This window comes from Lepisma saccharinum, chromosome 2 (genome assembly GCF_977018435.1).
Source record: "Lepisma saccharinum chromosome 2, izLepSacc3.1, whole genome shotgun sequence".
Lineage (NCBI taxonomy): Eukaryota > Metazoa > Arthropoda > Insecta > Zygentoma > Lepismatidae > Lepisma > Lepisma saccharinum.
The window spans coordinates 55664332-55684583 of NC_139230.1; the positions used below are offsets into that span (position 1 = coordinate 55664332).

Genomic DNA, 20252 nt, shown 5'->3' on the forward strand with positions numbered 1-20252 from the left:
GAGAAGTCCGGGAATTTCATTTCTGCTAGTTTGTAGCCACCCTGACACACACACACCACACTACATGCTACGACTCATCAAAATGGTGCCCTTTGTGCACCATTGGTTCCCAACATAGGCTCGCAATGCACATAGTGATGTCACCACATTGAACATGCATTTGCTGCATGAAAACGACCTGAGTGCCCCATGGTGGACACTGGAGCAACCAATGAAAATTTCTGTGTGAAGGGGTCAAACTCCAAATCATGCAGACCTAGTAGTCAAGGAAGTGTCTAGTTGTTTTCCTGCAAAAAATCTCAAAGTATCAATTTCTTCATAAATAAAGAAGAAAACCTACCTCACTTCAATTGATTTTTCATTTCAAAATTGGCACCATAGAATGAACGTATAGAAATGTATCATTGCATCGGTAAATAGGTCTAACCTTGGTGCATAGTCTCAACACAACCCCATTTCCCCATGTCAGTGTTCTGCGGAAAAAAGAACTACTGCATTATGCAATTTAGGTGGCCCAAAATTGCTCTGCACATGTTGCTTCAAACCGATAGCGGCATGCGAACGGTGAAGCAACCAAAAATTTTTAGTTTGCTGTGGACATGTTGTCATACCTTCCACACCCAACATTCCCTGTACCCATGTGCAGGGGTTTGCCTCCAAAAAATCGCAAAGTTGGAATTTTGCGGTAAATTACAAATTTCAAATCGATTATTCCAAACTTCCAACATGGCGGCCAAACTATGACACATGGAAATCTCATCCTTGGTGAGTAACGTCCTCAGAGCGTGTTGTCCCCATGATGTCCCATCAGGGCAAAGGTATAGGGCACATTTTCCTACCATATTTTGTCATGAAATGATGCAAAATGTGAAATAAACTCTTAAACACAAAATTTATTTGATTTACCAACACAACACTTTTTGAAGTCTGAATTATCCTGAGAGTTATGTAAATTTTGGGAACTTGATTAATTCTACGGTAAATATTTGCGATGCAAAAAAGGGATAAATTCAAAACTCGTAATTACTACATAAATGTGCTGTTATAAAAGAAATGATTATTTGTGTAATAAGTATAGTTTTTATTTCAAATTTAGGATTATATTCACTATTTTTACACTGAAATGCCATTTTTATATACTGCTTTTGATCTCGAAATATGCTGTTTTGTATCAAAATCTTGATCTTTTATTCACCATAAATCAGTGTGGATAGAAATCATGTTTTTTATTTAAAAGAATCATTTTTGATGATTTTTATTTTAAATCTGATTTTTTATATTTATATAAATGTTTTATATATTTTTTAAAAAATACACTTAAAATTGCTTGTATGCTTTTTGGCAGCATACTTAGAGATTTTTTTTTATAGAAAGGCTTTTTCTACTAAACGGCCCTGTAAAACAGTTTGATTAAAGCAGATAAACAATACATGTAAATATACATTTTTCTGTTTCAGATACTTACTGTACATATGAACCTACTATTGAAGTGTTTGTTGAGTGTGTTGAAACTCCAATAATTTCACTAACTTTTCTTCCACTGGAAAAAAAAATTCTGGATGTGCTCTATAATTGTGACTTAATATTTTTTATAGTCTTTGTAGCTGAATTTTGGTAATTTTTTAAATGATTGTTTGCAAAATTTATGCTGCCATGTTTATTTAGTTTAATGATGACACTATTTACGGTTTAGCGATTAGTATTTTGTATATTTTTCTTCACAAAATGTTTGCTATTTTTGCCTATGACAATTATTGAATTTAAAGATTTAAGATACATTTAAGTATGTTAACAGTTTACATATTACATTTCCTTTCATATGAGCTTCATCCCATCAGTATATATATATATTTTGTTTTTCATAGAACCTAATAAACACCATTAAATGATTGAGATTAATGTACTTTCACCAAAAGTGAATCTGATATGTACCAAAATTTTCATGAACATTTTTCTATAAATTATTTATTTAAATCAACCTGATTTAAATCAATCCACCTTGCCATAAGTATGTGGCCTACTGATAACTATAAAGACTGATTAATCTGTTCTGTCTACTGTATGTTACATAGAGAAATTACTGCTCCAATGATCTTGCATACTGAAGGCAAAAATATAAATATTGCAGTCCTTCATTGACTCCTCCATGCAATTGGTATTTATCAGGTGCAAGAAAGCATTGGACAACTGTTAACTACATCCAAAATAAGTATGGATTGGTATGACATTAATAGGTTCAGCCAACATTTGTGTGAATGTACACTAGCTTCAAAATTACTTTTTAATTGTATGCAAATGTATAAAGTTTTGTGTAATAAAGTACTACATATATTACCTGACCATGTAAAGTCCAATACATTAAAACGAACAAAGTGCATGAAGTAAGTGTTACATTAATTTGCAAATATAGAGACAATGTGCTTACATAAGATAATACACCATGTATGTATTTCTTTCAGAGGGCGACAGCTGTGAATGTGGATCCATGAAATACTTTGCCTTGTGTGGGCTTGGAGGCATTCTGTCTTGTGGTATAACACACACTGCAATTGTTCCTCTGGATTTAGTAAAATGCAGAATCCAGGTTGACCCACAGAAGTACAAGTCCATTGTTAATGGTTTCAGAGTAAGTTGTTTGATTTCTTGTCTTTTTTACATATATATTTAAGTTCAATTTTGTTCTTGTTTTGTGGTAAATATAAATTTTAATCTCCAGTTACAAGCCTGTGTCCACATATTTAATAAAATAAAATAAAACTAATTAACAGATTCATGAGAGAAGTTGTGTGAAATGCAAGATAGTTTTTGTTTCTCTGTAGTTGCTGATCTCTCTTTTGCAATGCTTTTTCCTTTTTTTAAAAAAATGAAATTCCATATCTGAAAGGTTAGGTTCATAAGGGCAGTGTAGAATATTTAGTATTAGATGCAACAAATTTCTCTAGAGAAATTCTGCCGCATTGCATTTATTGTGGAATTTTTTACTTCCTAAATACATACTATTGACTATATTTTACAACTGAATTGTTATTATTTTAGTCAACTATTAATCTTCCCAGGTTAGAATCAGATTTACTTTAACCCTGGCATACCCAAGGCCCACCACCTCTGTTTTTTTTAATTTTTCAACTGAATGTTTTTTTTTAAAAAATTGAAAATAAATTACGTTGTTCCCTAGGGTGTTCTGAATATCCTGTATTAGTTTTGTTCATAAAAAAGGTAAATGTAATGTAAATAGGAAGCAAAATGCACTTAGGCGTATCAGGCACCATCTTTAAAAGCATGTTGTTTGAGACACTCATGCTAATGAGAGGGTACAATTTTTTGATGATTGTATTTTTTGTAATTATTATAATTAATAAACAATTGCCCATCTATAAACAAAAAAGCATTAATAAAAAGTATTAAGGTTTTTGTGAGTTTTAGCGAATGTTAAAATGAATGTGATGCTCGTCCAATAATTGGTTATTATTTTTTATTAATGTTAATTTTTGTAATCATTGTAATTAATGTATAACTAAACTTCTATGAACAAGAAAGCAAAAAGTAATTCAACAACAAAATTCTTTCTTGAATTTTAGTGATTAAAGAAAGTGTTTTCCTTTGAGTCCTCCCTCCCCTCAGGTAAGTTAGTTTCTCGTACGACACTGGTAAGCTAGGGTTAAGTTGTTCAGAGCTACTACAACTGGCTGGCTTGGAACACGTGACTGCATACACTATAATGTGTGTTGTCTTTTCTAATAATATTTTCTTTTGTTTATTGCAGGTTACTATCAAGGAGGATGGCATGAGAGGTCTTGGAAAAGGATGGGCACCAACCTTTTTTGGATACTCAATGCAGGTTTGTTTGCTTAATATAATGTGTGCTGAGCAAGTGTACTGCAATATTGGTTATCAATCCTGTGTTATAAGTATAATTTTGCTGTTTCAGAAGAATACAGGCATATTATACATATTGTCCACTGACAGGGAATTCTTTTAGTTTTTCATTTCCAATAATATATTTGCATACTTTTGGAATATATGGATAAAAGAATCACACAAACAAAATGATTATATACATAAAACAGTATTGCATTGCCATTCCATGAAGGCACATAGGGGTTGTGGAGGAAGGGCTCCACATATTCTTGATCTTGGCCACTGGAGAAGTAATATGTTAAGCATAATGCTTCAGCCACCTTTACCCCCCGAGTTGCCCCCAAATATCCATGGATTAGGGTCTGGATGAGTCCCAGAGCAGCTGTATGCAGGGACATTGTAGGAAAAGTTCACACCTGAGATATTCCACCCTGGGAATTGAACCCAGTTAGGTCTTCCACATTGCAGTCAGATGCCCAGCCAAGTGGGGCCACCATGGCTCTCAAAATCATCAAATATATTCAAATTTCACAGAAGTGAAAAACTTGAGCTGTTTCATTGCAAGTCCTCTGTATACAACAGTTTAACTGATAATTGTGTACTATTGTATGTATTTAGCAGAAAATATTGTTTTTAATTTGATATCTAACCCATGTGAATAAATAAATTTTTAGTCTGGTTTTCTTTTCTGTTTGCAAAAATCCCACGGTTTTGAATAGCAAAGATACTTTTTTTTTAAATTTAATGTTTCTCCTAATCACTTTTTGATCATATGCATAGAAAATAATCCTCACAACAGGAAAGTAATGTAATACTAAAAGAGAATGAGTATGTATTCAATAAGAAAATCAGTGGTGGTTTCACAACCTTCTCCAATTGGCAGGGGTAAGGGGTTGAATGACCATTTTTTCCTCCCACCCATTAATAAGTTCAATAAAGGTTAACTGTTCAATTTAGACAACTGAAGGAGTGAAGATATCCTTTCACTATAGCAATTGGTGATTTGTTGCTAGTATAAGTCTTGGGTTAGAGGATGACTCATGTTTGATTCACACACACACACACACACACACACACATTGAATGGTTGGTATTCTACTTTAAACTGCATGTACAGTTCTGATTAGCACATCAACATAAAGTAGACTTCAAGAAAGTTTTGCCAAACCTTGGCAGTTTTTGATGTCAAAACATGCGGATAGTTATTACTCAGAGGTTGGCTGAAGTGACTAGCAACAGGCATCAAGTGACAGATGACGTGGGAGTTTCACACCAAAATGACAAGCAGAGGCCCCTTCAATCTGTTAAGAAGCATTCACTCACTGTGTGTGTGCTACCAACAGATGGCCTAGTTGGCGACATGCAAGCAACGCTTCTGCCCTTGCCTTTAACCTGCTTGTGGACTGGGTATAAGCAGTGTACTTATTCAAATCTTTGCCATCTATTTCCAAAATGATTGTAAGTTGATTTTAGAGGAGACTGTTATCTTCGCAAGATGTCTGTCTTTCTCTTGGAAAGTCTGTTGCATGAAAAGTCTATTCCTGGAAAAATTGAAGGCTGCTTGCTAATAAAATTGCTGCAAACGAAGGAATGATGAAAAGTCACATGGCCAACAGAACTGACTTTTGGAACTTAGTTTAACATAACACTATTTCTAATTTTTTGGAATAAACAAACATTAAGTAATCTTTATTTGTGCAAGTGCATTTACATTTTGCCATGAATACCATAAAAATATTATATTTTGAAAAAAAATGTTCATTTAAGTTGGTTTCAGTAAAGGTGTATTCCTTTCAAGTTTGTTTGGATTCTTTCTGCAACATGTTTAGAAACCAAATCTAATACAGTGACTTCAGAGGTTCGATGGAACATTGTTCTCTGATTGGAAGGACTGAAGTATGGACATTGTCTGTAGGAACCTTTTCCATGATAATTTTTTAAGATTTATATTATGAAAACTGTTTCATTTTCTTTCTTTTTGCAGGGTCTCTGCAAATTTGGCTTGTATGAAGTGTTCAAGGTGTTCTACTCTGGCATCCTAGGGGAGGAAAATACATACTTGTGGAGAACCTCACTGTACTTAGCTGCTTCTGCTTCAGCTGAATTCTTTGCCGATATTGCTCTTAGCCCAATGGAAGCTATCAAGGTATAAGGGTTTTTGAATTTGTAACAACAAATAACTAATATTTATTTTAAGATATTCACTGATTTATTGCATATTGGAAATCACTTAAATACTTGCCACATGCTCTTGCAGTGTATCATGGAAACAAATAATAATTAAGGCCTCATGAGGCTCTCATAACTGAATCCATTGCCAGATAATGTTGTTTCTAAGAATAGTCATAAACTTTTTCTTTTTTCATGTTTAGTCCATAATCCTGTTTTACTTAGATATTAAAACCTTTGTGCTCTGATTATATTGGCAGTGCTCTTTCAATGTTCTGTATCCTTAAGTTTAGAACTGAGGCTGTTCTATATTGCCAAGGACTGGCCCTCTTTTTCTAATGCTTCCACTTAATTCTAATATCAATGAATATCTATAGTACTTACCTCTGCTTGTAAAATTCTGTGCTACAAGTTTTTGAAACTTCCATCTTCATTTTTTGTTGAATTTCCTGGCCTTTCTGGATTGTTAATTCTATTCTTGCATTTATTGAAACATTCAAAGTTCATCTAACTACATTCAGGAAAATTACCTTTAAAATTGTGATGCATAAGTATATTCTATTTATTCTGAGAGTAAATTGTTTAGTTTACAGCAGAGGGTTGCACCATTGAAATGAATTTTTTATGCCATTTAGAATTACAGGAATCTTATGCTAAAAACCATATATCCACAAAAGCCAGAATTATCAGAGTAAATAGTTCTTGGTTAAAATTTAATACTCAAACTTTTAATTTAACTTTGTATACAGGGTAATTCAAAATTAATGGTGCAACTTTACACAGTTATTATGACATTACTATTTATGATATAAAATTTGACATGAGCGCCAAATTTTAACTGCAGATTCATGATTATGAGGCCAAAATTAGTGAGTATTCCGAATTTGAAAGCAATTGAAGATACTTCCTGTATTCTCGATTTGCTACAATGAATGTGCATTATGAATGTTTTTGTTTGCTATCTTACTTGAAGGGCAGGAGTGATTTCTATCCATAGTCCTGTTAGATTTCTTGTCTTCATTCTTTAAGTGTGTATCTTTACTCTGACACAGATAGTTGCAAAAATGTTATTGCATTTTTTTATATTTTAAGAATAAGAATGTTCTCACAGAATCCCTTCATCCTCCAACCATGAGATTAGTTGCCTGAGCATCTAATTTTGTTTTGTTAACCCAAATAACAAGTTTATCATTCTAGAATCAACAGTTCAATAAATTTCCTCCATTACCCACAAAGAATTAAAAATGACTTGAGCATTGTTAATTGCTTAATTTATTTTTTCATGTCTGAACCTTCCTCATTTGAACATCCTCATCTAGCAACGTGTACATATGCCATCATCCATACAGTACCAGAACAGAAGCGTTGTTGCACATAGCTGCTGTTAATGGCACCAATGTAGTGTTGTGTACTGCAGATGGCAATAAGTCAGTGTGTTTGAAAGTAGCCGAAGGCTGGACAGTCCTAAACTAAAACCATAAAAGCCACTGAGACCTCCCTGACACAACCTCACTTCTGCTGAACTCATAATATTCACATCTGACTAATAGAATGATATATTGTGGCTGTACAAGAGCAAAACCTTTTTATTTTATTTTTCCTGTTTCATGTCCATAATGTGGTCTTAGCATCTTACATTCCCAGCATATCCATATGAGTGTATTGCTTAAAGACTGTACACTTAAGTTTGGTTTCTGCTATACAATTCCCAGAAAATATGTGCTGGATATTTGAGTGATGTTTTTTACATCAAAATGATGCAATTAGGTTTAGTAAATTGTGAAGTGTTTGAAAAGATAGAAATCACTGATAGAGATTGAAAATTCACATGTTTATTTTTTCATTGTTCTGCTATAGGTGAGAATTCAGACTCAACCTGGATTTGCATCAACATTGCGTCAGGCTGCACCAATCATCTACAACCAAGAAGGGATGTTTGGATTTTACAAAGGTCTGGTACCCTTGTGGATGAGGCAAATTCCTTACACAATGATGAAGTTTGCTTGCTTTGAGAGAACTGTTGAATTGATCTACAAGTAAGTAGTGTTTTTTATGAAATTTGGAGATCAGAACCTGCATGAATTAGTTTCACTTGAAGAATTGCATTTGAAGCAACTATTTTTGTTTGAATCATGCTTTTTAAGTATCTTCTAACCTTAAAAAGCCACATGGGTGGCTGAGACTGTTGTAGTCAGCTCTTGATCTGGCCACTGAAAGGTACCTGGCCAGTTCCTTTATGAAAGTTCATCCAGTTTCATCCAATCATTCATAGTCATTAGCCACAAGTGGCATAAAGTAAGAAAAATAGCCAAATAATCTTAGGAAGATTAGTAAAAGAACTGCAGTGCTTCAGGAAAGAATTATCATTTCACTATTGCAAGTGGGAAGTTATATGTGCATGCATACTTTCAATAGTTCAGTTGCCTAAAATATTTATAAAGATGAATAAATAAAATATGAACATTCAAAGTTGATTTATGACTTACAAATTAATCTAAATGGACTGCATTCATTCTCTTTATAGTGGGAATGAGACAGATTAATTGGTACTCTATTGGTAACTGGAAATGTAAACACATCTGTGTATCAGCATATTGGTAAAATTGTCAATCATTTTACTGATAAATGTAAGTAGTCTGTCGTTGAGGGTGCATTTATGCTACTTTTAAAAATATATAAATTATAATTAATGTGCTCTGGTTTTGTGAAATATATTTCTGAGTACACAGTTGCTTTTACTCAAAGATCATTCCAAACATGTAGTTAATAAATTAATGGTTGTGTGCTCCAACTAAGATCAAAAAAGGATTATAGGAAAATTCAATTGCATGAAGACGGTTCAACACTTGATTGCAATCTAGGAACATTGAAATGAGTTAATCTTCGGATCGGCCATTTGCCACCATTTGGTGTCTAAACCTGGTTTTCGCTACTGAGCATTGACTACAGACGGTTGTTTTTTAATAGAAAAATAGCAGAAAGTGATATCGAGGATGTGCAAATGCTAAGAGGTGTTGGCTGTACAGTGGTGAGAATTCATGAATTGTGCAAAAAGTGCCTAAAAATTTATTTGATTCTGTGGGGCAAAAATGTAATGTTTTGGAATACTTTCTACCCCCTAACTCTGTAAACATAACTTACTGCACTAGTTTAAAAAAAAATAAGTGGTTAGAAATTCTTGAATATGTGAGCACACTCGTTTGTAGCCTTCATACGTGTGTTTAATATATGTAAGCACAAAGCACCAAAAGAAAGGAAAACATGCATGACACCTCCTGTTTTGTACATTTCAATTTCTTCTTCTGCCAGCAATTTTCTTACACTTTCTTCATATTTTTTAACATATTTTGATTTTGTTTTACTTCAGTCTTTTTCATGCCAGTTTGGGCATTGAAGTCCCATGCTTTCTCATTCTACTTTTCTGTTGTGCCATCAGTTTTTTTTACACTATTACATCCTTGTACTTGTCAACATGGTTTCAAAATCATATGAGTTTCCTGCCGAAATTACTTTTCTCTTTCGTGTTGCGACTTGAATTGCACCATGCAACCTTGTGCGGTTGTAACTTGTTTTAGTTAACAGGGTTGGCAAGTAAACCAATCATGTATAGCTTTACAAATTAATCTTGGATCAGTTGAATGGAAACTTGTGAACATTTTTTTCATTGGCAATTCAAATTATTAAACTAAGTTCATTTAGAGTGAATTAAAATTGGACTCGTTCATCTAAACTTTGAAATAATCAGTGTTGGTGCACACAGCCATAAGGTTCCTTATTAATTGGAACATGCACCTTTTCTACATGCATATTTCCCAGAAATTGATATTCCATAATGGAGCTGTGTGTAAAAGGTGAGGCAGACTGACCTAACTACTGAGCTATGCGGATACAGATACAAATGCCATAAAATCTAAATTAATTATTTTCGAAACCACCAATGGATAGTCCTTTCTTTTTTTCCTATTCACTTTTGAGAATCTGGTTGATAATAAACACTTAATGAATGCATTTAGTGGATATATTTTAAGGGCATGTAAGGCTTGGCCAAGAGACCCAAAGTTATCCTCACAAAGTTCATAGCCACCAGCAAGCTTACTTGCGATATATAATGTCCTATTTTCACCTTGAAAAGCCTAGTTTTCTTACTTTTGGCCCACAAAACCGAATGTGACTGATTCAATTATTAGTATTTTTTCAATCCTTAGTTAAGAAAAGAAACTTGCACACTAGTCAAATGCACTCAAGGCACTGTGAAAGACCTGAAATTGGCCAAGTGTTTTTAACTAAAGTAAGTCACTATGGTCTGGAGAGAAAAGTGTACAGTACCTATAACTTCTGGGTGAACACTAGGGTTATGACTTTTTTACTTTTTAGTAGAATAATTGATTTCCTGTGTCATAATTAAACTTTTGTTAAAAGTTAATGATTCTGTTTAGTTTTGTAAAAAAGTCACCCCCAGCATGAAATTTCGAAAATCTTAAATACGTAGTATATGCATTTTGCAAGTAGTAGCACTATGACTTTCTGGAGCCTTCTAGAACTTTATTGAATCTTCTGGAACTTTCTAGAACATTCTGGATGTTATAGAACTTTCTGGAGTCTTCTAGAACTTTATGAAACTTTCTAGAACTAGTAGAAGTCTCTTGAACTTTCTGGAACAATCATTGTTTTAGGTATATAAGCTTCCAGATTGAGTAGCGGTAATTGTTTTTCTGAAAGATCTTTGTTCCAATTAATAATGCCCTCTTGCTGACAGACAAGTCAGATTGGTCTTAATGTAGTATTGGAAGATGCCGGTAGGCATAGCAGGACATCTGAGAATACAGAGGAGAAGGAAGAAGACAACATAAGAATAAAGAGGAGAAGGAAGAAGACAACATAAGGCAGCCCAGTAGTAGATGTGACTGTGACTTGAAATGGGAGGGAAAGAGCACTGTTATGCACACTATCTTCAGCAAACATTGTTTGTGTGTGCGTTGGGGAACAAAGGAACTTAGAAAACTGAAGCTGTGTAGTGTCATTTTGTGACATCGCAGTGTGGTGTGTTGTGTTGTGTATAATTGTGCGCTTAGCCATTATTTTGTAGAAGAAAACTATTCTGCAATAATTCCAATCGCCAAGTATCATTTATGATCATAATGTCTTATGAGAAAAGTGCTTCTACCACTGAAAAAAAAACTAGATCTGGACAAAGAATCTGGTACGATTTCAAGAATGACAGGAAAAGAAGAATTTTTCCACTGGAGGGGCAATCCCTGCAAAACTACAGCAGGATACCACTCAAATCCAAATTGTTGGTCATATCTGTTCCTTGGAGCATCCATGAAAGGAAGGAAAGAACATGTAAAGGAAATCGCGGAAAGAAGTAACAAGTTATGGCACAAGAAATTCAATTTCTCAATCTTATCAATTCAAGTCATAGTAGCAATACTGAATAAGGTGCTGAATATCTACAATGAATGTGTAAAACGAGGAGAAAATAATCAATTGAATGAAGGTTTTGACATCACAAAGAAAATGGTGAATGGCTGTGCAGTGAGGACAGAAGGTTATATTGTCTTTAGATCGAAAGCAAAGGACATGTTGGTCTGGGAAGACTGCGAGTTCCAAAACAAGAAAAATGTCCTTGCAGCCTACTTCAACAGCAACAACTACTACGTCAACTTTTGAAACATCAAGAGACTGAGAGTAAATATGAAGAGTCTGAAAATTCAAATGAACAGTCTACAAGGAAGAAATATAACAAAACCAAATCTGCAACCAAATTAGTAACATCTTCAAAGTTATCAACCAGCAAAGCAGCAACCATTTGCTGACAATTATCTCAAGATGTGATCGACATTGAGACACCTTCACAATGTGGTATGTACTGGTCCACCATTAAAGAAGCTCTTAAACTTGAAGAAGAAAACACTACACGTAGAAAACTGGTCATTTTATTTTGATAGTAAATGTATTGTTGAAGAATGAATGAAGAGAAGGTAAGCTAGAAGCACTAGATCTACCAGACGGAAAAGCTGATACTGTTGTTAAAGGAATAACAGCTGTTCTCGATGAATACAATTTATGGAAGAGTATAAAGATGATTGTTGCAGACACTACAAATGTGAACACTGGAAGAAAGAATGGTATTGTAATTCAGTTACAAAGACTGTTTGCTCAAAAGAAACGGGAAGAACCACAATTCATTGGTTGTCAACCAATGAGTGTTGAGTGTTTTGTATAATAATGGATGATGAACTCGGAGAAAACAACACATTGCCCAGTATCGAATATCCATTTATCCCAGAACTTGTACAGAACTACAAGCAGCTCCAGATTAATTTCGAGAATGGTAAAGAAGAGTTTACTGAAACAGCAGGATGGCATGATATGATATTTCTATTTCATTTAACTCTGGTTTTCCGCTTTTTTGAAGATACTGGAGGATTTCCTGAAGTGAAGTTTCAGAAAATACCTAAGTTAAGTAATGCAAGATGGAATTCCTGAGCAATACTAGCTCTTTTGACATTTATTCTTCTACCAGAGAGAAGAGACACTCCGCAAAATTTGTAGATTTATCTCTTACAGATGGGCTGACCATTGATTTACTAACCAAATCTACAATGCAGATGATTATCAGAAGCTATGTAACAGCTTGCGGGTTCATGAAAAAGCATTAAATTGTGTGAAAAAGTTTGGAATCAAGAACCATTGAGACTGGGAAAAAAATCAGTGTACAGAACGGGGAATCAAGTGTCTTAAAGATCTTAATAACATCTGTAAAATGAAGGAGAAACTCCAGCTCAGATTTATTTTGTCTGACAAGACATGATAATTATGAATAATGCTATAATTATGCTATTCCTACTTGCAAGTTTCTAATTTTGTATTTATTTGTAATTTTGTATGTTATAACAATAAACTACATACCGTGCGTTCATTTCGATCTGCAGCCAAGAGATCAGGAGAAGCGTGGCGGGCGGCGCTGACGGAGATGCCGACATTTGCGGCCTGTAATGCCCGCTTATTTTTATAGACATATGCAGACATTTATATAAATATTGCAAAACGATCACTAACCTGTGTTATAACATGCAAAAGTTCTTCTGTAATTCATCCAAGTTCTGCTCTTATATACACAAAAAAATACGCTTTAGAAACGATGTTAAGAGCCACAGATAATAAAACATTTTAATCATAGTTTTGACCAGTAACGTCCTGCTTAAGTTTATATCCTTGAAAGAGTTTTGTGCCGATGGGGATCGTTTGGAGGTTTTGAATGTGCAACACTGTATCAAGATTACGCTGTAGAAGAAACTGTTAAAAGTCAATAGTGTTCGTGAGCTTCCTTGCAATCCGAAATCTCCGAGCTCGAGTTTTTTGTTCCTTCGCGACTAGATGAAGACAGAGTTGTAAATATAGTGGCGAGCAATGTAAACCAAGAGCGTGTTAATTTCGTACTGTGCGCAAGAGTGTTATTCTTGGTTACTTGCAGTTACTTGTTTGTGTTATTGTAGTGTGTATGTGTGACGTGTCAGTGAGACGATTGGAATGCCAGCCGCAAGATTCACGTTAGAACAAAGATTTTTTTATGTATGACACGTACCTACGTGAAAACAAACTCGTGTCGAGACGTGTGTAGGTAATTTGTACAGAAATTCCCATGCGTTTCAACTCCACACAGAGATACGGTTAGACATCTTGTCCTTAAATTACGAGAAACTGTATCGTTAAATTTTAAAACACCTAAGCAAAAACGACGGATTCTAACCGAAGCAAAACTCGATGATATTGGTGCAGCGTTAGAACGTTCTCCGAACAAACCTCTACGCCGTGTTTCACAGGAGATGGGCGTGTCAAAATCATCAGCACATACAGCCACTAAGCTACTAAAATTAAAACCATACTCTTATAACACAGGTTAGTGATCGTTTTGCAATATTTATATAAATGTCTGCATATGTCCATAAAAATAAGCGGGCATTTCAGGCCGCAAATGTCGGCATCTCCGTCAGTGCCGTCCGCCACCCTTCTCCCGATCTCTCGGCTGCAGATCGAAATGGACGCACGGTATAAGCCTATGCATATATGGTAAAATCAATTTTTCGGTTTGGGAGTGACCTTTTTCCAAGACTAAATCAAATTATTTCCTTTTTCATTACCTTTGAACAAAAGTTCGATTTATAATACAGCACACATAAAACATTGAAAGTACTTTTATGTGAAAACCTTTTTATTATTATTATTATTATTATTATTACCAGCGAAAAACATGTTTACAATACAGAGAATGCAATTGAACAATGTCAAACAGTTGCATTAATTCCTGATGAACACTCATAAAAAAATTGAAGCTTCAAAAAGTGTTACAATCTCATATTGAATAAAATTCATAGTTGTGTATGTATCCATTATAGTTGAAATTTTTATTAACAGAATTTCATTTTCTACATACCAGATCCAGAAATGCAATCAATAATTGTACGGAAATTTTTCCTTTTTCTTTTGTTGCACAATAATGAAAATTAGCAGCACTTCCTTAATTGAACATATCTGCATCTGTTAACCAATGATGCAGTGCATCTTGAATGAAGAACACCTTCCTGCCTCTTCTTGTAATTCTTTTCTTACTGGACTGCAAATATATTGGCATGAAGCCAAAGAAATAGAGAAGAACTTTGATATTTTAACAGCATGCAATTTTAAGACTATAGAAAAGCAACAGATGTGATCAAAATACCAATTTTTAACTCCGGTCCTAACAATTTTGAGTCCTGAAGAGTTAGTGAAAACTATGGACAATCTCTCCATTTGAACCTTACAATGGATTGACACTGAATGAACTTTTACTTTTTTCTTGGATATGCTGACAGGTACTTTGTGCAAATCTTGTATTAGATCATGTAAATTGATTTAGCTGTAACTGCTGGAAGCTGGAGTGACATTTTCTGTAACAGATACCCATGTTTAAAATGTGCACTGCATACCACCTTCCTCCCTCTTGTTTATGTAACATTAGCATAAGCACCATACTGTGAGAATGCATGATAAATATGTGTGAAAAAACAGAGCACAAGTTGAGTGAAGTTATCTAGCCTAGTCAAATAAGATGACAGCACATCATTTCAGCCCATGTTCTTTCTTCTAGTATTTTTGAATTTTTAATCTTATGCATGTTATCTTCGTAACACCGTTCACATGGCAATTCCAATTATGCAGTAAAGTTCCCATCCCATGCATATTGCACTGTACCATGAAGGCACATTCAGGGGCACGTGGGGTAGGGCTCCATGCATTCTCAATCTCTCACATTTTTTTGGAGGTGATGTGATGTGCACCATGCTCCGATCACCTTTACCCTCAGTTGCTCCCAGGTACCAATTTATTTGAGGCTGGTTGAACCCCAGAGCCACTTTATGCAGGGACAAGGCTGGAAAATTTCCAAACTTAGATCACCCACCTTGTAAATCAAACCCCAGTCTCCTGCCTGGTAATCCGATGCCCTACCGACTAGACAACTGAGACTCCTGGTTCTCGTTCAATCACCAAAGTCAAGCAGCATTGGGTCTGGTCTGTACTTGAATGGGTAACCTCCATTTCACATTTCTTCAAACAAGAGATCAAAGTGATATAACTTGAAAAGTGGGAAAATGGAAAATCTGGAGAGAAAAAATTACATGTTGCTTGTATAATGTGGGGTAATGTAAAATCGAAGAACATGAAATCAGTATTCCACTGTATCTACAAATACCTAAAACCAACCAAACAAAATTCAGTGTTTGTAACTTGTCAGACTGAAATCAGGATTGAGTTAAGCATGTCAGATGTGTGTTTTATACTATTAATCCAGGGGTCCCAGGTTCAAATCCCAGCCTATGCATGGGGTTTCTTGGTGTGTATGTATTAGCAATGAAGAAAGTGAAGAACATAACTGCTGAGCATTACTGTGCTTGTTTGCGTAATTCATATAGCTTAAATTCCCCATATTAAAAATAGGCTTCTTTTAATATATGCTTAAATGTTCTTGTTCATTTCAGACATGTTGTACCCAAGCCTCGAGATCAGTGTACAAAGGGTGAGCAGCTCATAGTAACATTTGCTGCAGGTTATATTGCTGGTGTCTTCTGTGCTGTTGTATCACATCCAGCAGATACTGTTGTATCAAAACTCAATCAAGATAGAGGATCAACTGCTATTGATGCAGCAAAGAAACTTGGATTTGCAGGTACGTGTAAATTTCAAAAAGTTGCATATTACTATAAGGTAGAAAATTCATGGGTTTCTGCAGATGACTTCCTAAACATTACAATTCAACCAGTTCATAATTTCTTAAAATCAATTATTCAAAATATTTGAGGCATTGCTTTAGTTGCCTAATATCTTAACAAATACATTAACACTGTTCTCTCTCTCTCTCTCTCTCTCTCTCTGACTGATAACTTAAATAGATGTATTTCTTCCAATCTTGAAATGTATTCTCTTCCTTCCATATTCACCAGATCAAAGCAAGAGACTTGGTCAAATATATTCTACAATTTGGATCAACATTCCTGCTTATAAATACAATTGACTCATTCTTCAGCCTTAACAATATTAGCTTTAGTGATTGATGCTGACCAGCTATGGTTATTCTCAGAGTTATTCTCCATGTTCCCTGTTTAACCTTTAGCGAATGGCTAGTTTCAATTGAAATCATCTCCCCGTGGCAGAAATTAATGCTTTATATATTTAAAACTGTCCTGAACCATGGCCGTGCTTTCTAAGGCAGCATGCTTTGGGCTCCGGCTACAGGATGTGTGCAGGTTAGTCTCCGGGGGGAAGTGTAACAACTTTTCTCCTGAGATTTCAGCCTGGTGGTCGCCCACCATCGTGAGGAAATTGGGAAGGTAGGAATGAGTAGCATAACCCGGTCATGGAAATCTACAATAACGACTGGGGATTCCTCATGCTGACCACACATCACCCCATAACTGGTTGGATGAGCTCCCACTTCAGTTGAGAGTGAGTAGAATCATGTGGGAGTGAGGCCGGCAGTCGGTAGGTAGACCCTGACCCTCTCGGACTGTTGCACCATGGGTTATTTTACTCTTTAAAACTACAAATGATAATTCAGTTCTGTCTGTTTTGTTCATTTATGTCACATGACATACTCGAATTACAAAATACTATATGCATTGTTACTGTTATTGACAAGTGCATATTGAAAATGTCTGTTTTTGCTGTTTGAGTATTATGGGATACATCTTATAAAATGGGCTATAACTAGGGACATGCATATTTCGTTTTTGACGAAAAAACTAAATTTGAAAAAAACACATTGTAGTGTTAATTTTTCATGTTTTTGAAAGATTTGAGATGCATTTTGTGACCATGTTTTGTCACGAAATAATGCGAAATGAACTGCAAAAAGCGAAATTAACTCTTAAACAACTCTTAAACACGAAATTTAGGGTTTATTCACAGACGCGGCACCTTCTGAGGTCTGAATTATCCTGAGAGTTATGCAATTCCCGGAAAATTGATTAATTCTGCTGTTAATATTGGAGAAACAAAAATTGCCTCCTTTACACAGAAATAAACTTAATACTCGGATAACTACATAAATGGGCTATTAGAAGTGAAATGTTAATTCTGTGGAATAAGTGTAGTTTTTAAATCAAATTTAGGATTATATTCACAATTTTAAAACCAAAATGTCTTTTTATATACCACTTTTCATCCAATTTTTCACCGCTATAACACCGATATTTTATTTTATTTACCGCTTTTGAACCCGAAATTGACTCAGTTTTTATACCGAAATTTTGCTTTTTTATTTACCAAAAATATGTGCCTCTAGCTATAACTCTTCAACCACCACTTCTTGCTGATATATTTCACTTTTACATGCAATAATGAGAACAAAAGAACACTGACAATGTGCAACAATTATGGAAATTTCCTCTTTAGAAAACTTTGCATAATTTGTTTTAAATAATGGGGGACGAGCATTACATGTCCTGAAAGAGTTGTCTTTTGTCATGCTACCCTACAAATTTGGTCCATCCAGCATCCATAGGGTAGACACTAGAGGCAATTTTCCAGATTTTTCCCCGTAACCTGGCAACACTGCTGCTCTTTTTTTCCCCCCAAGAATTATTGTCCTATTTTCAACAAAACTTTGCATGGTTGTAGGAATATATTAGTGCTACATACATTTTTCATTCACTTTGGCATATTTTGATGGCTACAGGATCATGCTTAATGCCTTTTATTTTTAGTTTCAATTTTCTTCTTTTTCCTTTAACTTTCATTAGTAAGAGGGTCACTATTTATATTTTGAGCCTTGGCAACACTGATTGAAGTTAGGCGCGATTTGATGTTTGCACGGAATCGTCTGTCATTATTGACCATAACATACTTCAAATGTTTTGTCAATAGCTTCATTTGTGTTGTTTATGTTGCCTTGGAGATTGCGCGACAACAATAAAATGGAATTAACTCGTGAACATTTCCGTGCGATGATTTTTTAAGATTTTTGACGTGGATTATCAAGACGAGTGCATCGATCAACTTACTTCCACATTTGGCGATGAAGCCCCATCCTTTGCCACTGTGAAACGCTGGTATAACGAATTTAATCGTGGCTGCCATTCGCTCACCGACGAGATTCTCGAAGGTCGTTCAAAATCAGTTGTTGTTCAAGAAAACATTGATGCTGTGCAAAACCTAATACTGCAATATCGTCATGTGACATACTGTGAGATTGAGGCAACCATAGGCATTAGTTCCACCAGCATATATAAAATATTACATGATCATTTAGCTGTGAGAAAGGTACGTTCTCGTTGGATCCCACACAATATGACAAACTCAAAAAGACGCTCGCGTCAATTGGTGCAAACAAATGCTCAATAAATACAATCGTGGTGCTTCAAAAGACTTATATAAGATTGTAACAGGTGAGGAATCATGGATATATATGCATATGAGCCGGAACGTGAAAAAATTCTTACATTTTCATGAAATTGCAAAGGGTACATGTTGCCAGTTAAGTATGAAAAACAATATGTCATACACAGACTTGCTCCTTGGTTTGGCCAATGCCATGTCGAATTTCCTCCTTGAGTTCTGTTAAGGTTCGTGGATTTTTTTTATAAACCTGCTATTTCACGTACCTCCAAAGGAAGAAGTGCAGGGTGTCAGGTCACATGACCTCGTTGGCCAGTTCTGGTCGCTGTTGTGTGTAGGGACTCATACCAGAAATTTGCCATGCAGCAAGGCAATAGTCTCGTGGGAGGTGTGGCAGGTAGCATCATCCTGCTTGAACCACAAGGGTTCAATATCCACACCATTCAAATAACATCACAACCATTTTGTAATCATATTGTGGTAATGTTCTTCATTCACTGTCCTGGCATTTCCATCCTCAAACAAAAACAAGCCAATGGAGCAATTCAAATGTGACGTTCTTGTTGGGACACCCTTTACATGTGCATTATTAATTTGTGTGTGATTATGTATGCTGAATGGATTTTCTAACGTGATTCTTTTCCTCATCAGGTTTATGGAAGGGCTTAGTGGCTAGGATTATTATGATAGGTACCTTGACAGCTGCCCAGTGGTTCATATATGATGCAGTTAAGGTGTATCTGCGTCTTCCAAGGCCACCACCACCAGAAATGCCAGAATCACTGAAGAAGAAGTTAGCTGCAAAACAAGAGTGAGGCACTTTAAAACACACTTCACACAATAAATTCTAATGAAATGTTCTTTTAATCGGGTCAGAAATAGAGACATGTGAAATTTCTTGTAATTGTTAGCGAATCAATTTAGGTGCTGTGCAGTGCTGTTATTCAGGTATCGCAGACTTAACTTTGTACAGTATTTGATGCATTTGAGGATACACCTCAGTTACAAAGTCTGTAATATCTTGATATTTATTAGTTCATTTTATTTGTTGTTTGTGCTTACATGTACATGCAACAGATGAAATAAATTATTCCAGAAAATGTTTTCTTATTGATTTTTTTCATGTGCAAATCTTTAAATATGATACCAACTTCCTACTTACTTCCAGTTAACAACAGTATATACAGTGGAACCTCGATTTTACATTTTCCAGGGAAAACTTAAAATGTGGAAAAATGTAAAATCTAGGAAAATTTAACATTTTGCTATGTTGAGACCATCAAAAATGAATGTGTAATGTGGAAAATGTAGAATCAGGGTTCCACTGTAAATATTTTTAAAGAGAAATAAATT

The 20252-nt window shown here is 35.1% G+C and overlaps 1 protein-coding gene across 1 annotated transcript in view; it reads left to right on the plus strand.

The window, feature by feature from the left end:
* Window positions 1–20003, plus strand: part of LOC145984044 (solute carrier family 25 member 3-like) — a 38127-nt gene extending 18124 nt beyond the window's left edge. Inside the window, exons 3-8 of the mRNA XM_083117384.1 lie at window positions 2460–2626; window positions 3764–3838; window positions 5842–6003; window positions 7884–8062; window positions 16046–16233; window positions 19551–20003. Of these exons, the coding sequence (XP_082973510.1) occupies window positions 2460–2626; window positions 3764–3838; window positions 5842–6003; window positions 7884–8062; window positions 16046–16233; window positions 19551–19714 (935 nt within the window). The 3' untranslated portion in view covers window positions 19715–20003. The remainder of the gene's footprint in view (window positions 1–2459; window positions 2627–3763; window positions 3839–5841; window positions 6004–7883; window positions 8063–16045; window positions 16234–19550) is intronic.
* Window positions 20004–20252: the final 249 nt, after the last annotated feature.